This window comes from Camelus dromedarius, chromosome 16 (genome assembly GCF_036321535.1).
Source record: "Camelus dromedarius isolate mCamDro1 chromosome 16, mCamDro1.pat, whole genome shotgun sequence".
NCBI lineage: Eukaryota > Metazoa > Chordata > Mammalia > Artiodactyla > Camelidae > Camelus > Camelus dromedarius.
The window spans coordinates 29,445,665-29,468,661 of NC_087451.1; the positions used below are offsets into that span (position 1 = coordinate 29,445,665).

A 22,997-nucleotide genomic window follows, 5' to 3' on the forward strand; every position below is an offset into this window, starting at 1 on the left:
TGAGGTGGGGGGAGCGGGGGAGTGGGGTGGGAAGGTCAGAGCTGGTGTGAATGTGCCCTGGAGAGACCCTTTCCTGCAGTGGCAGTGCCCCGGGGGCCGGGGCCTGGGCTAGGATGGGTGGGCGTGGGGACCATCCCTCCCCGCGGTGTGACTCCTTCCTGTGCCTATGTTCTTGACTTCTTCCGGCTCTTCCCCAGCCATCGCCTGGGCCGCCTGCTGACGCAGCTGGCTGCGGCCTTGCCCTGCCCCCATCCACCCCCCACCCTCCTGTGGTGACCTCCAGGGCTGGGATCCTAAACCCTCTGCTGCCCAGTGCCCTGGTGCCCTGGCCCTGGCCCTGGGCAGCTATGGTTATCCCCAGGCTGCTCGGTCCAAGCCGAGAATTTAATTTCCCAAAGCACAGGCACTGGTCATCCATCAAATGCATGCTGTTTTCACAGGTGAAGCAAAATGTCTCAGGCTGGAGAGAGATTCACCCCCTCCCACAGCCCAGGCTTTAGAACAACAGGGTCTTGGCCATGCCTGCCGTCAGCCAGCACCTGGCGGAGGTGGGGGTGGGGGGGTCAGGCAGCACTAGACCCTGAGGCCTTCTGGGCAGCCTACCCTCCAGAGCCGCACTGTTTAAAACAGTGGCCACTTAAACTTAAATGAATTAAAATGAAACAGTTAAAATTTCAGGTCCTCAGGCACACTGGCCACCTTGCGAGTGCTCAAAAACCACACAAGCTAGTGCCTATGAAGGCAGAAGGCTGAGCCACAGAGCATCTCCATGATGGTACCATCTACTGGACCCTCCGTCGGACCAACTGTGGTGGACCGGGTGGCCTGCACAGGGGCAACCCTGTGCCCCGAGGGCTCAGCAGAGAGCAGCCAACTGTGCAGGGTGAGAGGCCTACAGGAAGGTTTTATTTTTTAAAAAAAGGGGTGTGCTCACCCTGCTCAGCAATCCAACCTCACTTTCTGTGGTGCCCCCACCTCTCTCTGGTCCCCACACCTGGATGGCACGCTGTGCTTCCTGCCCACGTCTGTGTCCACACGACAGAGGCCTTCTAGCCTCCTTCCTCACCCGACTACCTTCCATGCCCTCTAAGATCCAGCTCCTGCGAAATGCTTCTCCTGACCGCCCAGTGCAAGGTAGGGTCCTGGCCTCAATGTCTGCACAGTTGAGTGAGTGATGGAGTCAATGAGTGACTGGGACGTAGGGCACTTGGCAAGAACTGAAGGTCTTTTTCCAGGTGGAAAGGCCACAGGCGAGCTCCCCAAGTGAGGCAGGTAGAATTGTAGTTGAGAAAAAAAAGATAAATAAAAATAAATAAAAGCAACTAAAGAACAAGCTGGACTTCTGCTGTTCTCAGCTGCAGCCTGAGTGTGTCCCAGTTAAGACCTGACTCCGGAGCACTCGGCAGCCGGTCGTACTGCTGACTGGGCATCTTCGCACGGGCCCCTGACCTGACCCCCTGCAGAGCGGCCGGGTCCAGGCAGGAGGAGGGACACTTCCTGATACGCAGGCAGGGCCTTTGATTAGCGTCTCAGAGCCTGAACCCCGGGGGAGTTCTCCAGGGCTCTGCCAGTGAGCTGGGTGTCTTAACCTTCCCCAAAGCGTGTGGGATCAGCGAGAGATGAGGAATTACAGAGGGAGAGCCTGGCAGAGGGCAGGTCCCCGTGGAGGGAAATTCTCAAGAGCGGCCTCCCAGGAAGGCAGGGAGTGAGGCCAGACAGGCCCTGGACACAGAGCCAGGAGATGAGGGCTTGACTCTGGCTTGAGTGCTGGTTAGCTGTGTGGCCTCAAGAAAGCCAGTTCACCTCCCTGGGCCTTACCTGCCTCATCTTTAAAATGGGGATTAAAATGCCTGTTTTTCTATTACAGTAGGCTGTGGTCAGATTATATAAGTGTAAGCATGCTCTATGCACTCTGAAATGCTGTAGAAATGGGGGGATGCTGTGTGCAGGGGCCTTTTCTTGGGATCTGGGGTCCAAGGGGTCAGAATCTGGGGGTTCCTTGCTCACTTCCCCACTGCAGGGCCATGTGAGAGAGTGGGGGCCCACTGGAGAAGTGTCGGGGGCCACCCTGCTGCAGGGGTAGCAGAGGAGGGGGCAGAGGGCCAGCCGCCCCGGCAGGGAGAGGTTCCTCGTGCATCTCTGTGTTGCCCTCTGGGCCTCGGGCAGCAAGCTAGAGAGGGTCGGATGTACCCGGGCTGGAACCCTGACCTGTTGCACACCTCCGTGGGCTGCAGGTCTCTCGCCCGTAAAAGAGGAATGAGATTACTGTGAATCACTGTATGGGGAGGCTTCCAGCTCAGCACCTGACCCGGGCTTCCACCGAGGCACCCTTTCCTTCTCCCTGTGCACAGGGATACTGAACTGCGCAGCCAGCCAGGCTGCATCCCTCTGCATGGCTCCTGGTTGCCAGTAAATCTCAACTAGGTCAGAGCAGGGCTGAGAAGGGAGAGACGTGCTGGCTTCCTCCATCCTCTCAACACCAGTTGCAGGAAATCTGGAGCTGAGGTGAAATGGGGAGCACTGGGAACGGCGAGGGGGAAGCTGCTTTGCCAGGCAAACGTCCCTCCACCAGTGGCCCCCGCTCCGGCCTCCTGATGCCCTTGTCCCCAGCACCTTTGACATCCTTGCTCTGGGAAGAAACCACCCCAGAAAAATGTAATTGGTCTCGCCTCTTGCCAGTTCTTAACCTGGGCTTTTCCGCAGGAGGAAAGGATGCCTGATTAGAATATCTCTGAAGAGGGCAGTGAGTTATAGTAATGGACACTCTTCTAGCTTTCTCTCCTGCTCATAAATCTATCCCCCTCTGAAAGTGCAGATGGTCCATAATCGTCCATCACGCCGGAGTTCAGCACCGGACAGCTCCCGGGCGGGTTTTTCCTAGGAGGCTCCGTTTTCTGCAAGCTAAACGGAACTGCGGCTCCGCACAGCCTCTCCCCGTGATGGAGTGTGAGCAGTCCAGCCGCCAGGAATGATTTAGGAGCGAACGGACAATAAATATCTGAGAGGTTGGAGCTCAGAGCAGGGAGGCGAAGAAGGCGCTGCTGCAGCTGTTCTTTTCATATATTTTTTATTTTATTTCATTTCGTTTCAGAGGGACAGCAGGTGGTAACATCCTGGGAAGGGGTCGGTCTCGAGTGACCTAAGGGGCTCCCTCTCCAGCCCCATCCCAAGGACGAGTCGAGAACTGAGGTCCAGGGGCCGTTTGGTTGGGGGAAGTGTAAATGGCTGGGTAGTTGACATTCGGGGAAACGTGAAATTTCCCGGAAGTCTTACCGGGCTCATTGATAAGTCCTTTCAAGTTTAAGCTGTGTCTTTTGATGATATGGCCAAGGTGTCCTCAAAATTCCTGCCGCGTGTGGGCCTAGTAAGGCACAGCCCCACAGGCTGCCCAGCCCCACCTGTGGAATTCCCAGTGATGAGCCCATCACGCTGTCTCCCCAGGGGGGGCTCAGGTGAGAGCAGCTCGCCTGTGGCCTGTTCTTATTCAGGGTCTTCTGATGGCTCCTGCCCGGTGCTGGGCTGGCACAGAGGAACGGGCAGGGGTCCCTTTGCCGTTGCCTGAGGCAGGGGTTACAAAGAGTGGTTGTGCCTGTTGTGCTAAACACATTGGCTGTGTTTCCTACAGACCTTCCTCCTCTGATGCCTGGGAGCCTTCACTATGGGGTTTGTCCTCTCTGCAGACAGACAGAGGACAGTCCCTGGGACCGTGACCTTGCCTTGGCTGTGGGCAGCATTTCATAGCAGCCCGGCCCTCCCCACTCTCCTCTCCCTGCCCAGAGGCAGAGGAGCCGGGGCTGGGCTGCGAGGGTGATGGATGAGCGTCTGCCTCCCACAGGTGCCAGCCTCGCTCTTCCAGGTGGTGCCTCATGGCTGCACAGCAGCAGGAGGGCTGGCTGCTCTCCCCCTCCATGCCCCCAACCCACTCCCTCCTCCCAGGAGCCAGATCCTCTGAACCCCAGGTGAGGAGAGGCTTTCAGAGCTCAGCGCTGGGGGCACAGGCCAGACACCAGCAGGTTCATCCACAGAAACTCTTGCCAGCGTCAGCTGCCTGCCCACCAGGAGGCAGGGGGTCAAGCCACACACATTTCTCCCAAGAAGGGGAAGTTGCCAAAGGGAGGGCCTGGTGCTGGCTCCTGGCGCCTCCTCACCAGCCCTTGGGAATGGAGCTCCCCTCGGAGGCTTCCTTGGGCCCCCAGACCCCCCCCAGAGCACAATGTGTTCCCTGGAAGCCAAGGCAGCATCACTCTGCTCCTTCACCCGGCGTCAGCCTGCCCAGGGCCGCCAGCCCGTGGCGGATTGCTCTGGACGCAGAGGAAGTGCTTCTCTGTGCTCCCTCCTGGGTGTGACAGGCACCCGAGCCCCCAAAGCCAGCTTCTCCGAGCCCCCTGCACAGAGGCCCAGGGAGGGTGGTGGGAGCGCTCCCCTCACCCATCAGTCCCCAGGCCTGCCCTGCATGCTTGTTGGATGCCATGGCTTGAGTGGCACGGCTGTGTGATCGGAACAAGCAGCGTCCCTCCCCGCCCCGTGAGGGGCTCAGCCCGAAGTGGGCTTCCTCTCCCCCCACCTCCCACTGAGGCACTTGAGTGATTCAGCTCCTCCTAAAAATGGGCACCTGAAGATTTGCAAATAGCCTCGACATGCAAGATCCTGCGCCTCGTCCTGCCTCACCAGCTCGCCAGTAAACTGCCTGTCCTAACGGTTGGCCTCCCTTCGCCGTTTGCATCTGTGCACTAATGAAGCCTGGCTTGGGCTCACGTTGGGGCATCGCTCCACGCACCACCGGCCACGGGCAGAACGCGCCTCTCTCGCCAGCTCTCAGCGAGCGGTCCTCTCTGGCCGGGGTGGAAGAGCGCTGAGTAGGGGCACTGACTCCTCTGCCAGCGTCAAGCACCGGAAGGCGACGCGGTGTGAACTCCTCAGGACAGGGGGGCTCAGAGAAAGGGGCCAGGTGGGCGGGCAGGTGCAGCCACAGCATGCCAGTGTCCGTTGGTGGCCTCGCAGCTGCCATGACAGGCCCTTCTCTTGGCTGCAAAACGCACTGCTTTCACCATCACCCCACGTGCTGGACCAGGAAAGGGACTTAAAACCTCAACTTGAGATGCAGTTGATGCCTAGCAACCAGCCCTCGTGTCTGCATCGTGGGGAAACCTGCCCTGGGGTCTGTGATGATGGCGGAAGAGCCGTCCCTCATCTGTGCGGCAGCAACGACTTAACACAAGTGCTAAGAGACATGCTGGCTCCTGGGATCGACCCCCCCCCCCCCCGCCCCGGCCCAAGGAGACTCTGGAGAAGTCCCGGTCCAGCAGTTCTCTTACCAAGATCTTAAGATCCCGGAGCACAACAGCAGACCTTCCACTGTCACACACTGGTGCTGTGTGTCTGTCACACACATTCTTGCCAGCCCCAGTGACAATGGGATCAGAATGATGATAATCCCCACGGGGCACCTACAGCACTGAGACTGAGGGAGCCTGAGAGCTTCGCCCAAGGTCCACATCCAGGGAAGGCAGGGCAGGAGATGGAACCCAGGCTTGCCTGGTTCCCAGCAATCACTTCCTCCCCTCCCCACCATGTTTCTTACTTTCAAACTATTGACTGTGACAAGTTTGAGTGTGGGGCCAGCCATTCACACCCAGTGGCAGCCAATCCCATATGATCCCTGAAAGCTTTGCAATTGGGCTGTGTATACAGTCGGCGCTAGAGCTGGGAAGAGGGCTTCTAGGCAAAGGACTTTGGAAACACAACGCAGACGGTTAACTCACAAAGCATCCCAGACCCCCTCCGAGGACTCAAAGGCAGCCCTGGGTGTTCTGTGTCCGGAGCATGCATGTGTGTGCACGGGTGCAGTCAGGGGTTTGCAGACCGCTGGACCCTACTTAGGACGCCCGTCTCAGTGGCTGGACACCGGGGCACGTCTCCTTTTCATCCCAACCCCTGGGCATCACGCTCACCTGCCGTTGCCTTTGGACGCTGTGTGACATGTGTTTCATCATTCCCAGGAAAACAAATTTCACTTAGGAGCCAGGTCCTCAGCGCTGCCATCCGCCACCCCCAGTCGGTTACGCTCCACGTGGGAACGTGAACTAACTTTTATTAAGAGCTTGCTGGGTGCCAGGCTCTGTGCTGGGAACTGTGCCTGGGCACGCTGCCTCTGCCATCTCATTTAATGGCTTGGCACGTTCCCCCAGCCCTTCAGCGTTAACAGTCTCGGTGAGACTGTAACCTCCCTGCCTCAGCTCCACGGCCGGCAGCTCTGCAGAACTGCTCTCCCTCTTCCTCGCCCGTTCTTGGTTGGGGGGCCCTCTCTTCTCCTGCCCCCTGTGTGTATCGCTCCTTCTGAAGCCCAGCTGGGATCCCCCCCCCGCCAGCGTATCCCCCTCCTATCTCTCTACCTGCACCCACCTCTTCTTTCCTTACACCAACATTCTTCTGCGTCACCTTCTGCAGTTTTTAATAATCACAGACATGTTTGCAAAGTTGAGAACAAGTCATGAAGGTGAGTTTCAGCCCCTGAATTAGAAGGTAGATTCCTGAAGTCTCTGGCATCTGCTAGTCTTCGCCTTGTGGGTTTTCTGCGCCTGATAAACACTCAGGAACACTGTTCTTCCCGCCTCTACCCCCTCTGACTTCTCCGCGAGCCCACACACAGCACACTCTGGTGCAAATGCTGCCACCTGCTCTTCACGGGAAAATTAGACGTGGAAGTTTCTGCATTAGGCCTTGAAGTGCCTCGTGTCGTGGCTCGGCTGAGTGGGGGTGTCGGGGCGGGGTCCGAGCTTTGGCTCAGTGGCCGTGGCCTCCCTAAGACCCACTGCAGTGGCAGGAGTGTCCTGGCTTTTTGTCTGTGTCCTTACACTGACATCCAGCGTTCGCGTTTCACACAGGGAGGACAGAAGGTGGTCCCTGGGCCTTTGTAGATGGGGACATGCCTTTAGAAGGTGTCCATCTGTGCCATGGGCCCCAGCACCTCATTTGAACACAATAAATCTGAAGCCCATCTGTGTTTTTCAGCCCATTTAAATCTGAAAAACGAAGGCCATGAATCAAATCGGGGAGTGGTGGACACTGGCAGCGGGCGCTGCCGGGCCGTGGGGCCTCCTGTCTGGGGACCCGAGTGCGTCCGTGGGGGCCCCCCCCCAGCTGTGCCACCCCTTACCCCGAGGACCCGACGCTGCTTTGCCAAGAAGGTGGCGCCTCGGGGGCAGGAAGAATCCATTTTCCGCTTACCTATCAGTGATGGTGAGAGCCAGGCTGTGACACGGAGAAGTGGGGCGGCCCCTCAGCCGTTCTGCTGCAGACAGTAACAGTTCTGCCCCAGGATTTTCAGGGGGAAGACAGATGCTCACAGAACAGGCAGGCAGAGCTCACAGCTGTGAGGTGCGGTATTTTTACGTCGAAGGCTCTACTGACAGCTCAGTGGAGGGCAGCAAGCCGCTGCTGTCCAACCCTGAGGGCGGGACGTGGGGCGTGAGCTCAGGTGCGTCCTGCAGGGTTCGGGATGGATTAGAGGAAGGACTTTTTCTGGCAGTGGGATTGGTTTGCCAAGGGAGGCAGGGCTCCTTGCAGGGAAGCATTTAAAAATCATACCAATTCACAGGGGAGGCTGTAGCTCCTTGGTAGAGCACGTGCTTAGCGTGCGTGAGGTCCTGTGTTCAATCCCCAGCACCTTCATTTAAAAAATAATACTTTAAATATATAAATAAATAAATGTCATTCTCTCCCTGCCAAAGTAAAAAAAAAGTTTGAGTTTTTTAATTGTAAAAAAAAAAAATTTTTTTTAAAGTTAAACATATTAAAAAATGATTTTTTTTAAATTGTACCAGTTCTCATGACGAGGACAGTACTTGAAGGCAGGAGAAGGACCAAGCATTGTCAAGTCTATTCTTCAAGCAGGAAGATCTGGGGTCCATGGGACCCTGCTTCTGCCACTGGTCCTGGTGACAGACTGGGCTGCCAGCAGCACCTCCTTGCTGTGGCTTGGAGTCAGCGTTGGCACCAAGAGGCACCTGCAGGGGACTAAATCCCAGCCACCCCCCCCCCCCCAGAGGCCACATCTGCAGTGGTCAGGCAGCAAGGCCACCACAGCTTTCTGGGAAGCTGCCCACATCTCGGGAGCCACAGGCCACACAAATGGTCCAGCCCCACAGAACACACCAGCCAGCGCAGGCTGCCCTCGGCGTTAATTTACTCAGGGCCCTCTGGCGAGCTGATCTGAACCCAGAAACCCGGCAGAGACTCCCCGGGGATTCGCCGCCAGGGCCTGCCAGGGGGTTTGTACGGGGAGGTCGCTGTGTGTCCTGCGAAGGGCCAGGAAGAGCGTCTGCTGCTCCTCCTTCTGCCCCCCACCCCCAGCCTCTTAGCTGCCTCAGCTCTCCCCTGCAGCTGAGGCTCACCGTCTCCCGGGTTCCCTCCTTTTTTGGGGTGACACAGGGGTCACAGGCTCCTCCTTCCTTGCTCCAGTCTGTCACTTTTGTGGCAGAAAAGAAGCAGGGAAACCATCTGGGAAGTAGGTCACATTAAAAAAAAAAAAAGCAAAACAACAACCTGCCTGTAATTAAACTAGCTCCTCACGGGGGGCTGTCTCCGCAGGAGCCAACAATCCAGCAGCAACTTCCTCCCCCACCCACCAGAGCCTTCCCTCCTTACATGGGAAATCTCAAAATTCAACTCTTGGCACAGAATGTTCCAACAAATCCCCACCAGGCAAATAGAGCAAACGTCCCGATGTTAGTCCTCTGACGGCCTCTTGGCTGTGCTACTGAGAGAGGAAGGTGGTCGGTGTGGAGGGGCTGAGTGTGGGAACAAAAGCAGGGGGCGCCGGCCGTACTCATGGAGCCGAGCTCCCTGGCTCGTCTGCCCGTGCGGTTTTGTTTTCTGGATTTTAACACGTGGTTGGTGTTGTCCTCTGGGTTGGAGCTTTGGACAGTCCACGATGGCCTCCTTTTCTTCCCTGTGGCCTCCTCAGCCCCATGCTGGGTTTCTCCTTGGCCCCTGGGTGAGCAGGTAACACCCGGACCATCCAGATCTTCGGGCCCCGAGCGCTTGTGTTTCACTCACGTCGGGGCTTCGTCCTCGCCGGGGCCGGCGGACAGCTCTCGGGCAGGCGCTTCCTTCTACTCCTGAACTTTGCCAGCAGCAGGCCAGCAGTTCACAGGAGGGTCTGACCAACCCTGTTGTGCTGGAGGTGTTTCCAACCCATGAGACGATTGTTTTTCTAAGAGGCGAGGATGAAAAGACATTTCTAGGTGCGACAAAGTGGTAAAGCATGATAAAGCTTAACTTCCATTCCCAGAAGAATCATCATGAAACCAGCTGATTAAGACACGGGAGTCAGCGTGCCGTGCGCTGTCTTGCTGGTCGTCAACCAGATCCAACCTCTTCCCCTGCCTGGAGGATGGTCCCGGTGGGTCATGCCACCCTGTGACTCACCTCAGCCCCATCAGAGACTGAGATTCTTTTGTTTGTTGGTTGGTTTTGAAGATTGTGGTTCTAACCACATAGCAAGGTTCTAAACCAGCTACCAGTGGCCTGGGAAACAACCAGTTGATAAGGGGAAGTCGAGGGTTCAGGGACACCTTGCCCATTTGCAGACAGTCTCAGGTCTACCTTTTCAACCCAGGAGGGCCCACGTTTTGTCCACTCCCTGGTGTCCAGGGCAGAAATCCTCTATTCTGGAATGCCCTGCCACATGCACCAATGTCCCTTTCTGTACGTCCTTGGGACTTGAGTGCCACCAGAGCACTCCAGTGGACCCAAGCCACCACCCTCGGGATGGAAGCCAGTTGTGCTCACCCACACCTCCAGCCCGGGTGACAGTCGAGGGAGGCCCGTGGTCAGGGTGCTCACCCGGGCTGGAGGTGTGGGTGAGCACCCTGACCACGGGCCTCCCTCGACTGTCACAGCATCTTTGTTCAGAGCTTGGTGTGGGTCTGAGCCAAGGCTTCAGACGCTGTCCATTGGCTTGACTGCAGAATCAATAGCAACTTCCTTATGGACGTTTTGTTTGGAAATAAACATCTAAAATTTGATGCATTGGGTCTGGTTTGGTGGAAAGAGTGCAGACTTTGGAATGCGAATGACCTGGGTCTGCAGTTTCAGCCAGGCTGCGTGCTGACCGTGCGGCCTTGGGCAAGTGACAGTCCCAGAGCCCCAGCTTCTGTGTCTGAATGATGGGGCTGTGGGGGTGATGGGAGGAGGCTCCAGGAGAGAGCAGGGGGGAAGAACCAGGCAGGCGGCTGGTCCTTGTGAAGTGTTAGCTTGTTCCTTCCTTCCTTCCTTCCTTCCTTCCTCCCTCCCTCCCCCCCCTTTCTTTTTCTTTCTCTCTTTCTTTGAAGGATGTGTGTTTGTGCATGTGAGTGTGTGTGTGTGTGTGTGTGTGTGTGTGTGTGTGTGTGTGTGTGTGTTTAGGCTGGGCAGTCAGACAGCTGGAAGCTGGGGTTGCCAGGTAAAAATAGAGGGCACCTGGTTAAATTCTAATTTCAGGTAAACAATGAATACTTGCTAGTATAAGTATGTCCCAGATATTGTGTGATACATCCTTATACTAAAAAACAAAATGCAAAACATTATTCGTTGTTTATCTGAAATCTCAATTTTAACTAATCATCCACTAATTCAATTTGAGAAATCTGGCAACCCTCACTGGAACAAGGTTTGTTGTTTTGTTTGTAGAGTTTGATTGACAGAAGCAGATGGGGGAAGCATGGCGGCCTTGGGGGGAGGCGCTGCGCGGGGAAGGGCCCAGGCTGCTGGGCCAGCTCACCCAGCCCAGACTCCTTGAGTCTCTTGCTTGGCCTGGTGACTTCTCCTTTTCTCATTTCTGGGGGTCCTTCAGTTGCACTGGGCAGAACTGTGAGCCCCAGACAGTCCTGGCGGGGAGCAAAGGCAGCAGCCCCAGCCCCGCCCAGTGGGGTGGCACCCCCTCGGGCTGACCCCGCGCTGACACCAAGCTACACAGCCCAGCTTGGGCCGCTGGCCAGGCCCCACCTACTTGCTGATCTGGGTGCTGAGCTGTGTTCTCTGGAACCTTACCCATTTGTTTCACGGATGACATTTGACCTTCCTGAAGCAGGACCCAGCAGAGCTCAGAGCGGCTGCCAGACGGCTGTGAGCCCCGACACTGCCGAGTCCTCCTTGACATCCTGCTGCCTCCTCAGCCCCAAGACCCCCCACCGCCTCCGCAGCTCTGTTCCAGCCCCCCACCCTCCTGTTCGCTAAACCGCCCCCAGCAAATTACAGCCCGGTCCTCCCGCCTGCTCAGTGGGCACTGCCGCCCTGGCAGATTCTGGTGCCAGCAGCAGGGAGCTTGTACACCTGCAAAGGGGAACTAACAGGAAATAAAATCGCTTTCCTCCCCCGAGGCCCCCTCCAGCCCTGCCTGCAGACCCATCCCTTGCAGAGTGAATTGTTTCGAATCCAATCCCGTTTTTATTGAAGTTCCCTCCAGGGTTAGCTCAGGAGACTCTCCCCCTGCCTCTTCGCATGGCCTTATTTACGAGAATCCCCCCGGCGTGGCATTTCAGCGTCTCCATTAACATTTCGTGCATCCTGCTCATTGCAAGCGTGGGCCCTCTGAGACCTCAGGGCTGGTGGGCACGGCAGCGGCCCGCAGAAATGCCAGGCTTATTTTAATTGGTTTGAAACTGTGGCTGGCGACCACGGAGGGGTCCTTTTCCTTGAGTAATGACCTGGAATTTGATCATGCAGCTTTGATTAGCTTGTAATACTGAAGAGTGGAGCCGTATAAGATCAGCCAGAGCCGGGGCACATCTGCCCGCGTGGCACGGCCGAGGAGACGCACCGGCCCTGGAGGACATGGGCAAGCGTGCGTGTGCAGCCCGGTGGACGACAGATGGCAGCTCTTGGGGGACATCATCTTGAATGGGTTTCTGGCTGTGGGGCACCCTGTCTCCACCTCTCTCTGGCAGACCTGCCAGAAAGCTCCTAGGAGTCGGCCTCAGAGCAGAGCAGCCGCCCTGAAGTCCCCTCTGGGGTAGTTCTGGTTCCTCGTCGGCTTGAAGGTGTTTGCTTGTGGGGAGCAGGGGAAGCCTCCGGGCTGCCGGGGCCTCACGGCGCCCTTCTCGGCGTGGGAGGCTCTGCTCCCCAGGGCCCTGCGCCCGCCCCTTGCGGTCTTCAGGCAGAGGAGCATGAGAGCCCCTGAGTTCTTGGAAACACAGATGCTCTGGACTCCAGAATGTTCGAGGATGTGCTTCCGTCCCCACGGCCAGGACCTTGTTTGGAATGCAGCTGTTTCTGCTTCCTGTTTGCTCAGGCTGGTTGTGTCTAAAGAAAACCTCAGCGGGCAGGTGAAGCAACAATTCTAGACTAGTTTGTTGTCCTTTAAATGGAGGGAGCTTGGAAAGGGCAGACCTGACTCTTCCTTCCAGAGTTAACACCATATACACCGTCATTCATCTATAAAGCCATCCTGGCCACTGGCCAATGGGGTTCTACTGAGTCACTGAGGCTCGAAAACACCTCGCCTGCTGCTGAGTGATCACACACGTGCCATCGGGGTCTCTCACTCCCTCAAGGGGCTTACAATCTAACCATGCTTGTCTCAAAAAACTTTTTGGAGAACTTCTATAATTAAGGCAAATGATAATAAATATCTATGTTTCTCCACCTGCAGTTAACAATGGTTAACATTTAGTCACATTGCACTGTTTTTAGGGAAAAAACAGAAATGATGGAGGTCGAAGCTCCTGCCATCAGGGGCTACAAGGTCTGCTGGGAGTTGAGCCTGCCGCCATCCTGGCGCTGATCCCTGTGTCATTCTCTTAACGGCTGTGCCCCGCCCCTTCCCTCCTGTCTCAGCCTCACCGAGGGGGAAACGGAGTCACCCAGTGGTGGCCGTGGCAACAGTGAGACCGGCGTGGCGGTCACAAGCCAGGTTCTCCAGCCAGGTTCCCTGGGCCCGGGCTGAGATGTGCCAGTGTGCACCCTGTATACCCTTCGGGGGCTGGGGGGGCTCTTCAAGGTTCCGTGCCTCAGTTTCCCTCTAGGGTCTCTGAAAGGGTTAATGTGTTACAGCAGAAGACATTCCCCAGAGTCTTTATGATCAGAGGCACCGCCCTGCCTGAGCCCCTGTCCTTCCCTCTGCCCGCTCCCCCGGCCCGGGGGTGGGGGAGCTGGAGCCGCGGCAGAGCACCCCCCACCGGACCCCATCCTCGTCTGTGTTCAGGCAGCACAATTTATTAAACCAATGAAATCTTAAGTACTTGAGCCCCAGAGGCCCCGGGGTGTTCATAGGCCTGGAGGAGCTGGAGGGTTTGCAGGTCTGAGCCTTGTGGGCTGTGGGGACGGGGACACAGGAAGGGTCCCGTCACCCTCCATGTCCCCGCCCCTCCCTGAGTCGGGATGCAGCTTGCGCCCCCTTGTTCTCTGTGTCACAGTCGGGAATCTCCAGTTCCCTTCGTTTTGAAAATCTGCTCTTCTCCTCGTCGCCTTCTTCCCTTCCTTTCCTGTCCCCCTTCTTTGTCTCTTGGAACTAACTCCTGGGGCTGCAGCAGCCTCGGGGGCGCGGCCCCACCTCGCTGCACACACGCAACTCTGCGAATCGATTCCACAAACGATTAGCTACAGTACAGCGGCGCTGCTAACTGCGGCGTTTGGCTTTGCAGTTATTGGTGCATCATCAGAATTGAGAAGCCATCGTCAGGCACGGGAGGAGAGGGGCAGTGGGCAGGCGCACAGGGGAGGGGTGGAGAGGACTGTCCTGCAAATGCGGGGAGCCTGGTTAGATGGTGAGGCCCCAGCCGAAGGGAGCTGGGCGTCACTTCAGAGACTCCAGAGGGCCCGGTGGCTCCTGGCTTGTTGCCAAGCAGATGGCCAGCCCCTCACTGCTTCTTTCTCCCACCTGCTTCGACGCCATTGCAGGCGCACAGCTCCTTCCCTGGGAGGAGGAGCTGCGTGTTGGGCAGAGCCTGGGGCTGGGGTGGTGGCATTTCTGGGTTTGTTCACGGACAGGGTCAGTCTCTTAGCGTGCAAGCTGGAGAGACCCTGGAGGCCTTGAATCAGATGGGGTTCTCCAGACAAACAGAATCAGTGTGATCTGTCCACTTACACACCATCTCTGTGTCTGTCTCCCTATGTATGTGTACGTGTGCGTACGTAGCTACGGCTACGTGGAGATAAATCGTGTGGCTATAGACAGACAGACAGACAGACAGATACAAAAGACATTTGTTCAAGGTGTTGACTCCCACAGCTGGTTCTGGTGATGGTGAGAGAGGTTAAGTGTTTAGATAAACTGCAGGGTCAGCCCCGCACCCCTGGAATCTAGTCCGGTGACCCCGACTGGTGAGGGGGGTGAAGCTGTAGCCCCAGCCTGGCTCTGTGATTGAGTGAAGAGTTTGGGCCCATGTTAGGAACAAGTGACACAGGCCATCCCACTACCCATCTGGCCATTGCCAGCTGGACCCCCTGGCATGCTGGCCCCATCCCCTCGGGCCCCAGGGACCATTCTGGTGTCCTGGGGCTCACCGCAGGGGAGGGGCAGAGCAGGGAGTGTCCGCTGCCATGAGGCGGTGAGCTGGGACGCCTCGTTATAACCCCCCTAATGTTTCTCGTTGCAGCGTTCAAAGGATGCCGTTCCCATGACACTCTGTCCTGTGATATTTTTAATCAAGAGCGCGGGAGAGCGTGTGTCTGAGGCACTCCAGATATTCAGAGATTGAAAGTGGTTTTGTTCTCGTGTTTTCTCTTTTTTACATGCAGCGCAAAGTCAGAACTGCCCAGGGAGGATTCTGTCCACGTCTCCCTCGAGCTGGTCTGCGGGCCCCTGTGGCTGGGACCCTGTCCCAGGAGCTGCCCGTCTGCAAACAGGTGCGTGCCCCTTCCTGTCCGACTCTGCTCCGCTCAACCTGGTTCTCAGATCGGGGGCCTCTCAGAGGCCTGGGGGGCTGTGGGCGAGGGGCACATCCACGGGCGGCAGTGCGACCTGGAGGGATGTCAGCAGGGAAGTGGTGGCCGGTAGAGAGGAGGGTCCACCCCCACCCCCGCCGCCTGGTTCCCAGACCCCTCTGTGTTTTTCACCTGCCCTCACCCTGTGCCTCCACTAAAATGCAGATCAGCAAGTATATAATAGATAATTAATAGACTGATCAGCCAGCAAGGGAGGTAAGTAGATAAATAATTTTAATTATCCTTAGGTTGCCCATAAATCCCCTCACTGCCTTTTTATTAAACTCTGTTTACAGGAGTCATTTATACTGCAGGTCGTTCTGTAGACCCTCCCCCACTTCCTGACCTCGGGCGGACGGGCAGGTGGCAGCAGGTCCCTTCCCTTCAGGCCTGGCTCTGGGGCGGGTGGAAGGCTCGGCCCGGGCAGCGGGTGGGCCGCGCTCAGCACGCGACGCGGCTGCAGCCTGAATTTAGGCAACTCGGAGCCCTTCGTCATGCTTGGCGCCTGTGCTGCAGGTCTGCGCTCACTGTCCTCCCCGGGGGCGGCTTCGGCCTATTAATAGCCTTGGCTGAGCTGTCCTCACTGCTCTGAAGGCCAAGAGGGAAAGTGGGTTAATAAATATAAAAGAAAACTCTCTCAGAGGGCCTAGGGCCAAACTGTCTCCCAGACTCTCCGAGATCGACGGCTGGGGAACCCGGACGGGGCGTGCGGTTCCCTTCACCCCAGCCTCTCCCCTTTCCCCAGCCAGAGGCCCAGGGCCCTGCTGGCCAGTCTGAGGACCAGCGTGGAGAAATGCTCCCAGGTTTCCAGGGAGCTTGGATGGAGGAGGCGCTGGTGGGAAAGGCCGCCGTCCAGGTCGGGCAGAGGAGGCGGCTCAGACGTGGCCTTCGTGCATCTGGGTGGAGGGCGAGAGGGAGGGCATCCTTGGCTTTCCCACCTCCCCTCCTGCCTGCATCCTTTCCCCATCATTTTGCTCCTGACCGCCCGTGTCTACTCCTCTGTGCTTGGAAGAGAAAGAGGAAGAGGGCCTTGGGCTGGTCACTGGGCAAGACCCCTCCCTCCTGCCCTTGTCCCCCACTCCTGGGGTCCATGGCAGAATAGTTCAGCCTGAGTTAGAAACACCTGGACAGAGAGAGTGGACGCCTGGGGAACAGAGCAGGGAGGGCACAGGGAAGACGGGCATGCCCAGGGTCTGCTCACAGTTGAATTTCAAGAGCGTCAGGTGTGTGCTGGCAGCCGGCGTTCTGCACAGAGGTGCTCACACTACTGGGGGCCTGGGGCTGGGGACGGTTCAGCCCTGTCTTGTTTATTCTCTTCTGGTGCCGTGGGGGACACTCCTAGAATCTATCCTCCTTTTGTGGGGAGCAGGGCACAGGGAGGTCACTGCCACCAGCCCCTGTGTGGCAGAGTCGGGGCCCACAGCTGGGTATGTGGCCACGGAGGGCCGCCTGCAGGCCCAGAATCAGAAAGTTCTCCACGGAGCTTCGGTTCCTGTCGTTCAAATCCTTCTGGGTTTCAGTGGTTGGTAATGAAGCCGGACTGTGGGTGTTACTGCTTCTGTGCAATGGGACTGCCCGCCGGACCCTGGCGTCCACAGCGGGCCTCCCGTTGAGCATCCGGCCGTCTGTCCTTCTTGGAGGCAGTGTTCATCGGGGCAGAGAGGGAATTTCGGCTGAGCACGTGGAAAGCCTTCTGAAGTTTCGCACAGTGGAATTAAAGTCTGAAAAACGGCCCAGTGGAGGCCTCCTGCCCTTTCAGGAGTGTGTCCAGCTCCGAGCTGGGCCGCCCGCCCTGCTGCCAGCCCGACCCACACAGGCTGAGTGGGAGGAAGACGGGCCAGGAAGAGGCAGAAAGAGCTGACGGGCACCTTTTCCAGACGCTCCCTCCCTGGGCAGACCAGGGGCCTGCTGGAGAGGCGGCCTCCCAGCCCGTTTCAGTTACGCTCTGTGCAGGTGGGCGGGCAGACGAGGGCAGGAGCCTTCCTTAGGAGACAGAGGCACCCGGAAAGCGTGTCTTTCTGTAACCAGAGGCATCCCTGTTGGAACAGCTCTGCATCTTTTTTGGCTTTTCTGGTCGTTTTGCTGACGTTTTTAGGGTTTCCTCGTTGTTTCTGTTTAGGGGCAGGTTGGGTGTGTGCAGAAAAGAAAAAGAATAATAAATCAGAGACAGGATCAGACTGACGGTCCACGGGCATTTTACCCCGTGGTAGACATCACCGCAGAGTTGGGTCGGGCCTCCTCGCCGCCGCCCTGCGCTCTGGGACCCGCAGTGCTCAGGCAGAGGGCAGCTGGGGCTGGGCCACGAGTGTAAAGGCGCCTGGTGGGAGAGGACACTTCACCTCTCCTGAGGGGCCGGCTCAGAGCCTCGAGCTGAGAAGTCTTGTGACTCTGTGGTTGCCGCGGCTGAACCTCACCCAGCCCTGTCGGACCCATCACCACCCCAACTGCAGATGAGGGCCCTGGGGGCTGGTAAGTGAGGGGCTGGAACTGAGACTCACATCTGCTGGGTCTTCTGATCCCTTGCTCCGTGCGTGCCATGCCGATGTGGTTTGTCCGTGAACTTGGGAGGAGCATGTGTCTGTCTGGCTGGCTGTGGGAGTGACGGCCCCAGACTGGCCTGGGCGGGCAGGAGTTTGTGCAGGACAGAGAGTGGGGACCCCGGAGTAGGAGCCCCAGGGCTCGGGAGCTGTCGCCGGAGTCTGCTGTGTCCTTGGCTTAGAGTCAACACTGATGGCCTTTCGTGGGGTTGAGCTGTGGCTTGGTGTGTGCGCGCGTGTGTGTGTGTGCAAGAGAGAGACAGACACTCCAAGCTCTCAAGGATTTTCCTTCTCAGAAATCTCTTCCCAGTCCTGAAATATGAGGGGAGCAGGTAGAGGATATTGCTGTGGTCCAGCTGCTGTCAAAGCAGAGTGTGGCACTGCGTCACCCCTTGGCACCCATAGACTGCCACCGAACGTCTGAGCCGGGAGGACCCGGGGATCTTCTGTCCAGCTCCCTCCTTCTTTGACCAAGAAGGAGCCTGGGCTCTGAAAGGCCCAGGACTTGTCCCCAGACCCTCAGCCAGGTGTGGCGGCGGCGCCCCTGAGTCACGAAGGACCTCTGAGAGGTGGCATCGCCGTACTTCCAGTGACCAGCATCCTGTCCGCTGGCCCACCGGGCGGGGCGGGGCGGAGGAGGCATGAGTTGATGTCACCGGGCGCATGTGCTCTGGGGATGAGCGTGCCTGGTCTGCCTCGTCTCCAGGAACTGAGCCACCCTGGGGAGGGCAGGGTGCCTGCGCAGCGCCTCCTGCCCTGCCTGGGCCCTGGGCTCCCCCACACCCGGGCCCTGCTGAGCCAGCGCTGGATGAGAGCAGACCCGTGCTGGGCGGGCACCTGGCCCCTAAGACAGGCCGTCCAGCGACTGAGGAATGAGTGTGTGACCCTCCAGGGAAGCAGTGTGAGGCAGGGACCAAGTAAGAGTGAAGGAGTTGGTTCTGCCACAGACCCGTGGGCGTGAGCACATACCACCCCGAGAACCCCTCACGGATTCACCGTCGGAGCCGAGAGTGCCAGCCCTTTCGTGGTCTCCCTCGTCTTTGCTTCTGAAAACCCTCTGCCCTTCCTCCCCTGGGGCTGGGAGGGTCTGAAGACCTTCAGTGCAATCTTTTTTTTTTTTCTTTGCAGATGAAAACAGGCTATTTCAACCTTTCCATTGTTACATAAGCAATAGATGTTTGTTGTAGAAAACACAGACGAGAAAAATGAAGGAAGAACCACACACACCCACAATCCGACTGTTAGAAATAACCGCCCTTCACGTCTCAGTGTTTTGTCATCTTCCAGGCAGTTTTCTGCTCATAAAAGTTTGCAGATTTATTTCACGCGACGCTCATTGTTCTGTAACCTGGGGTTTTTGTTTTGGTTGTTGTTGCTTGACCATATTATCAGGGACATATTCTAGGATGCTGGCCACCTCGGTTTTTTTTTTTTTTTAATTGAAGTACAGTCAATTACAGTGTGTCCATTTCCTGTGTACAGCTCAGTGTCCTAGTCATGCATGTACACACATAGACCCATTTTCACATTTTTTTCCATTAAAGGTTATTATAAGATATTGAGCGTAGTTCCCTGTGTAATGCAAAAGCAACTTTTTTTAAATCTTATTTTTATGTATAGTGGCTAACATCTGCAAATATCAAACTCCCAAATTTATCCCCTCCCACCCCCTTTCCCTGGTAACCATAAGATTGTTTACTAGAAAAGGAAAGAAAACACCTTGTTTTTAATGACTGAATATTATTTCACTGCAGAGAAGCACCGTGATTTCCTTAACCAATCCCCTCAGGGATGTTCCCCAAGGACTAACACAGGCGTTGGCCACTGACCCTATTTCCAAAACCCTGTGCCACACTTGGAGAAAGCAGAAGGTTGATTCTCCAAACAGGAATTAGGAGATGGTCACTTACATTTAAGGAGGCTGCAAATATACCGCCCAAATCTTTGAGAAACAGGCTCCTCCAGGATATTAATGCAGCCACAGCGGGTAAAATCCCAACTCACATCCGGCTTCACGTCCCTGTGCCTTTCTCCATGGATGCCCTTCCCAGGTCCACAGAATGTGCGTGCGGGCGTGTACACACACTAGCGGGGCACGTGCAGACACGCACGCGTGCGCACACACTCACGTGCACACGGACACGCTCTCATACACACATGCACACAGACCCGCGTGCATACACACAGTGTCTGAAAGCCCTTCCCTGTTGCCCTATTGCCAGCTGAAAGGTGGTGTTAATTTAATTCATTATTAATCACCGCTATTTATCAGGTGGCCGGCTCCCAGCAACCATTCCTGGGGATCAACTATCATTTCTGTCTCAGAGATAAAGGGAAATGGGTGCTGATGAGCTGAGGCAGGTCGGTGCTCCCGGCCCACGTGACTTACTATTTAATGAAACAGACAAGCCTCTGAAGAGAAAATGCTTAGGGACTTTGAATACAGTCATGTTTGAAGACCCCAAATCCCCAGCCTGCGGGCTAGTGTCCGCAGGCTCGGTGCCAGGGGTGTGTGGCGGTGTCACTACGCTGAAACGGCGTGATGGCCTCCCCAGGGGTGTCTTTGCCCTGACAAGTCCAGCTGCAGCCGCCCAGGTCCACCGCTCCCTGCAGGCCACGCAGGCCTGGCCTTGGGTGCCCACGGGCAGTGTCTGTGTGTTTTTCTCAACCATGTACCAGATGAACCACCGGTAGACATACTTCTGGTATATTTGTATTCAGTTTCAGGGTGTGTACTGAAATTATGGATATGGATATGGTGTGTATTATATATGTATTTTTTAAGTAATATATTTAGTTGACATTCACCTAACATAAAATTAACCACTTTAAAGTGAACAACTTAGCGGCAGGTGGGACAGCCACAGTGTAGCCCAGTTGTCCCCCCGTCCAGTTCCAAGTCATTTCCATCGTCCCAAAGTAAAACCTCTCACGCAGGTAAAGTTTTGATTAATATTTAGAGCTACTCTGTTTTAAAGTTGTCCCGACCACCAACAGCCCTTTCCCCGCCCTCCCCTAGAAACAGAAACCTGAGAAGCCAGGGCAAGCTCAACAGTGTAAGTCCGGGGTTTGGCATCACTCACTCACTCATTTATTCACTCATTCTTTGAGCTCCTCACCTGTTTGTGGGGTGCCTGCCATGTGGAACACCCTGTTTGAACCTTGGCTCTGTCTCTTACTAGCAAGTGACCTTAGGCAATTTATTGAATCTCTGTGCGTCAGTTTCTTATCTATAAGAAAGGCTAATAACGTCTTTCCTGGAGGACTGCTGACAGGGTGGAAGCGGTGTTTACTGTGTGTGAAGGAACCAGGACAGTGCCTGGTGCACAGCGAGAGCTCGGGGGATGTACACATTTTTTATAAATTTATTTCTAATTGTGGTAAAATACATGGAACAAAATTTACCATTCTAACCATTTGTAAGTGAACACTTCAGGGGCATTAAGGACATTCACATGGTCGTGCAGCCGAGACCACCATCCATCTCCAGCACTTTTTCGCCTTGCACCACTGAAGTTCTGTTTGCATTGAACACCAACTCCCCACCCCCATCCCCCAGCCTCTGGCATCCGCCATTCTGCTTCCCTTCTCTATGAAGTTGACTGTTCTAGGGACCTCAGGTAAATGGGATCAGACCGTATTTGCCCTTTCCTGTCCGGCTTCTTTCACTGAGCATAGTGTCCTCAAGGCTCACCCATGACATAGCACGTGTCAGAATGTCCTTCCTTTTTAAAGCTGAATAAGATTCCACGGTGTTTATCCACATTATGTTTATCCATCCATCCGTCCGTGGACGCTGGGGTTGTTCCCAGCCCTTGGCTGCCGTGAGCCCGCTGCTCTGTGCCGTGGTGCCTTCCATTCCTCATCCTGGCGTGATGGAAACTAAATGAGCTGGGAAAGTCACTGGCCAGTGAGGCCCTCCTCTCCCTCCTTTCGCATAAAGACAAACACACACGTGCATGCACACACACGCCTGTGAAATCAATCTGCAAAGACAGGCCTTTTGATGGCAGGGCTGAAGCCTTGTCCTGGAGATTCTCTGCATCCATCTGTTTGAGATGCATCTTTGAAGTTCTCAGTCTTGGAAAAAATGTACCCAGTGGAGGCATTCCCGGCCCCTGTGCTTTGAATGAGGCTTATGGGGCCATGTCACCCTGGGAGACGTCTTCTGTTAACTGTTTGCTCAGATAGTTTCCAGGTCCAGATACGGCCCAGACAGACCAGGTGGAGAACCAGAGGGGCCACAATGATTGAAAGGCTTAGAGCACACCTGTGGGTTCTGACATGATGCGAACTGGACGTGGGGCTGGGACCCAGAGCGCTTCCTCAGGGGCTCCCCCAGGCCCCACCCTGGGTGGGGAGTGTCTTCTGGCCAGAACCCACTGTGGGGTGGGGGTGGGAGTGTTCTAACTTCTGATGGGTGGGGACTGGGCAGCGGTGGTCTGGCAGCTGTAGGATTTCTGGAGCTAATAGGGAGGAAGAAAGGCACCTGTTCTCCAAAAGTAACTGCAGGATTGTGTTCCGTCCCGACACGTGAGCGTCTTCTGTGTGGGATTTTGTCTACCAGTGTGGCCACGTGAGGTGAGACCTTCTGAAATGTCACTTCCTTCTCTCCTGAGGCCTCTTCATCTTTTCTGGAAACAGTAAGCAGTATCTGTTCCCCTTTAAGGGTCTCTGGCTTTGACTAATAGCGGGTTCCTGGTATTTCCCTCCGAGCCTAGAAACGTTGGTCTGGAGACTGAGACGCCTTGAGAGGTTACTCATCACAGGCAGAAGAAGAAAAAGAACACAGCAACAGGAGCCACACGCGCTTTCCCCGGAGTGCTGTCTCCGCTGGCCCGGCCGGAGCACGCTGGCTCCTACGGTCCTGTCCTCTCACCCGCGCGCACCTCTGCTCGGCAGGCCTTTCTGTGTCTGTGTTTCAGTCTCATTTTACCACACGTGGATCCCCCCAAGGATGTTCACCCAAAGTACAAATGTAATTAATTTCACTTTTGTTAAGAAACGAAAGATATTTTTGTTGGAAATCAGAGCTCTGATTTAGCAGGGCCCCATCTCCCATTTGGGGTGATGGCACCCATTCTCCTCGCTGACTCCCACATCTCTTCTGGGTTCTTGGTGCTCTCGGAGCAGCGCTGAGGTGACGGGGCTGTGTCAGTCCACTGGGGCCGCCAGAAACAAGTTCCTCGGACTGGGCGGCTTGAACGCCAGGCGTCTGCTTCCTCACATATCTGGGGGCTGGGCGCCTGCAGGCTTGTAAGGGACATCGTATCTCTCCTCTGTGCACATCTGTGTCCTAATCTCCTCTTCTTGTAAGGACACCAAAACTGGAATAAGGCTCACCTTAATGGTGTCTTTTACCTTAATCACTTCTCTAAGGACCCTCTGTCCAGATACAGTCCCATTTTGAGGAGCTGGGGGTAGGCCTTCAATTTATGAATGTGGGGGACATAACTCAGCCTGTAACAGGGCCTGACCCCGTCCGGCGTTGTGCCCCAGTGAGCCGTGCACTGTCCCGTGAGTTTGCATTAGGGAGTGGCCCCCACAGTAGGACAT

The 22,997-nt window shown here is 56.1% G+C and overlaps 1 protein-coding gene across 8 annotated transcripts in view; it reads left to right on the forward strand.

Moving 5' to 3' along the window:
• The window catches only part of RBFOX3 (RNA binding fox-1 homolog 3), a 393,881-nt gene that overhangs the window by 202,744 nt on the left and 168,140 nt on the right, over window positions 1-22,997 (forward strand). For 7 of the 8 annotated variants that reach the window (XM_064495431.1, XM_064495432.1, XM_064495427.1 and 4 more), the window contains one exon: window positions 14,719-14,826. Coding sequence is in view for 5 of the 8 variants with exons in the window: in XM_064495427.1 (XP_064351497.1) it covers window positions 14,719-14,826 (108 nt within the window). In the remaining 3 variants the exon portion in view is untranslated. Of the gene's footprint in view, window positions 1-14,718; window positions 14,827-22,997 lie in introns of those variants that run through there. The other variant, XM_064495433.1, reaches the window with a different exon arrangement.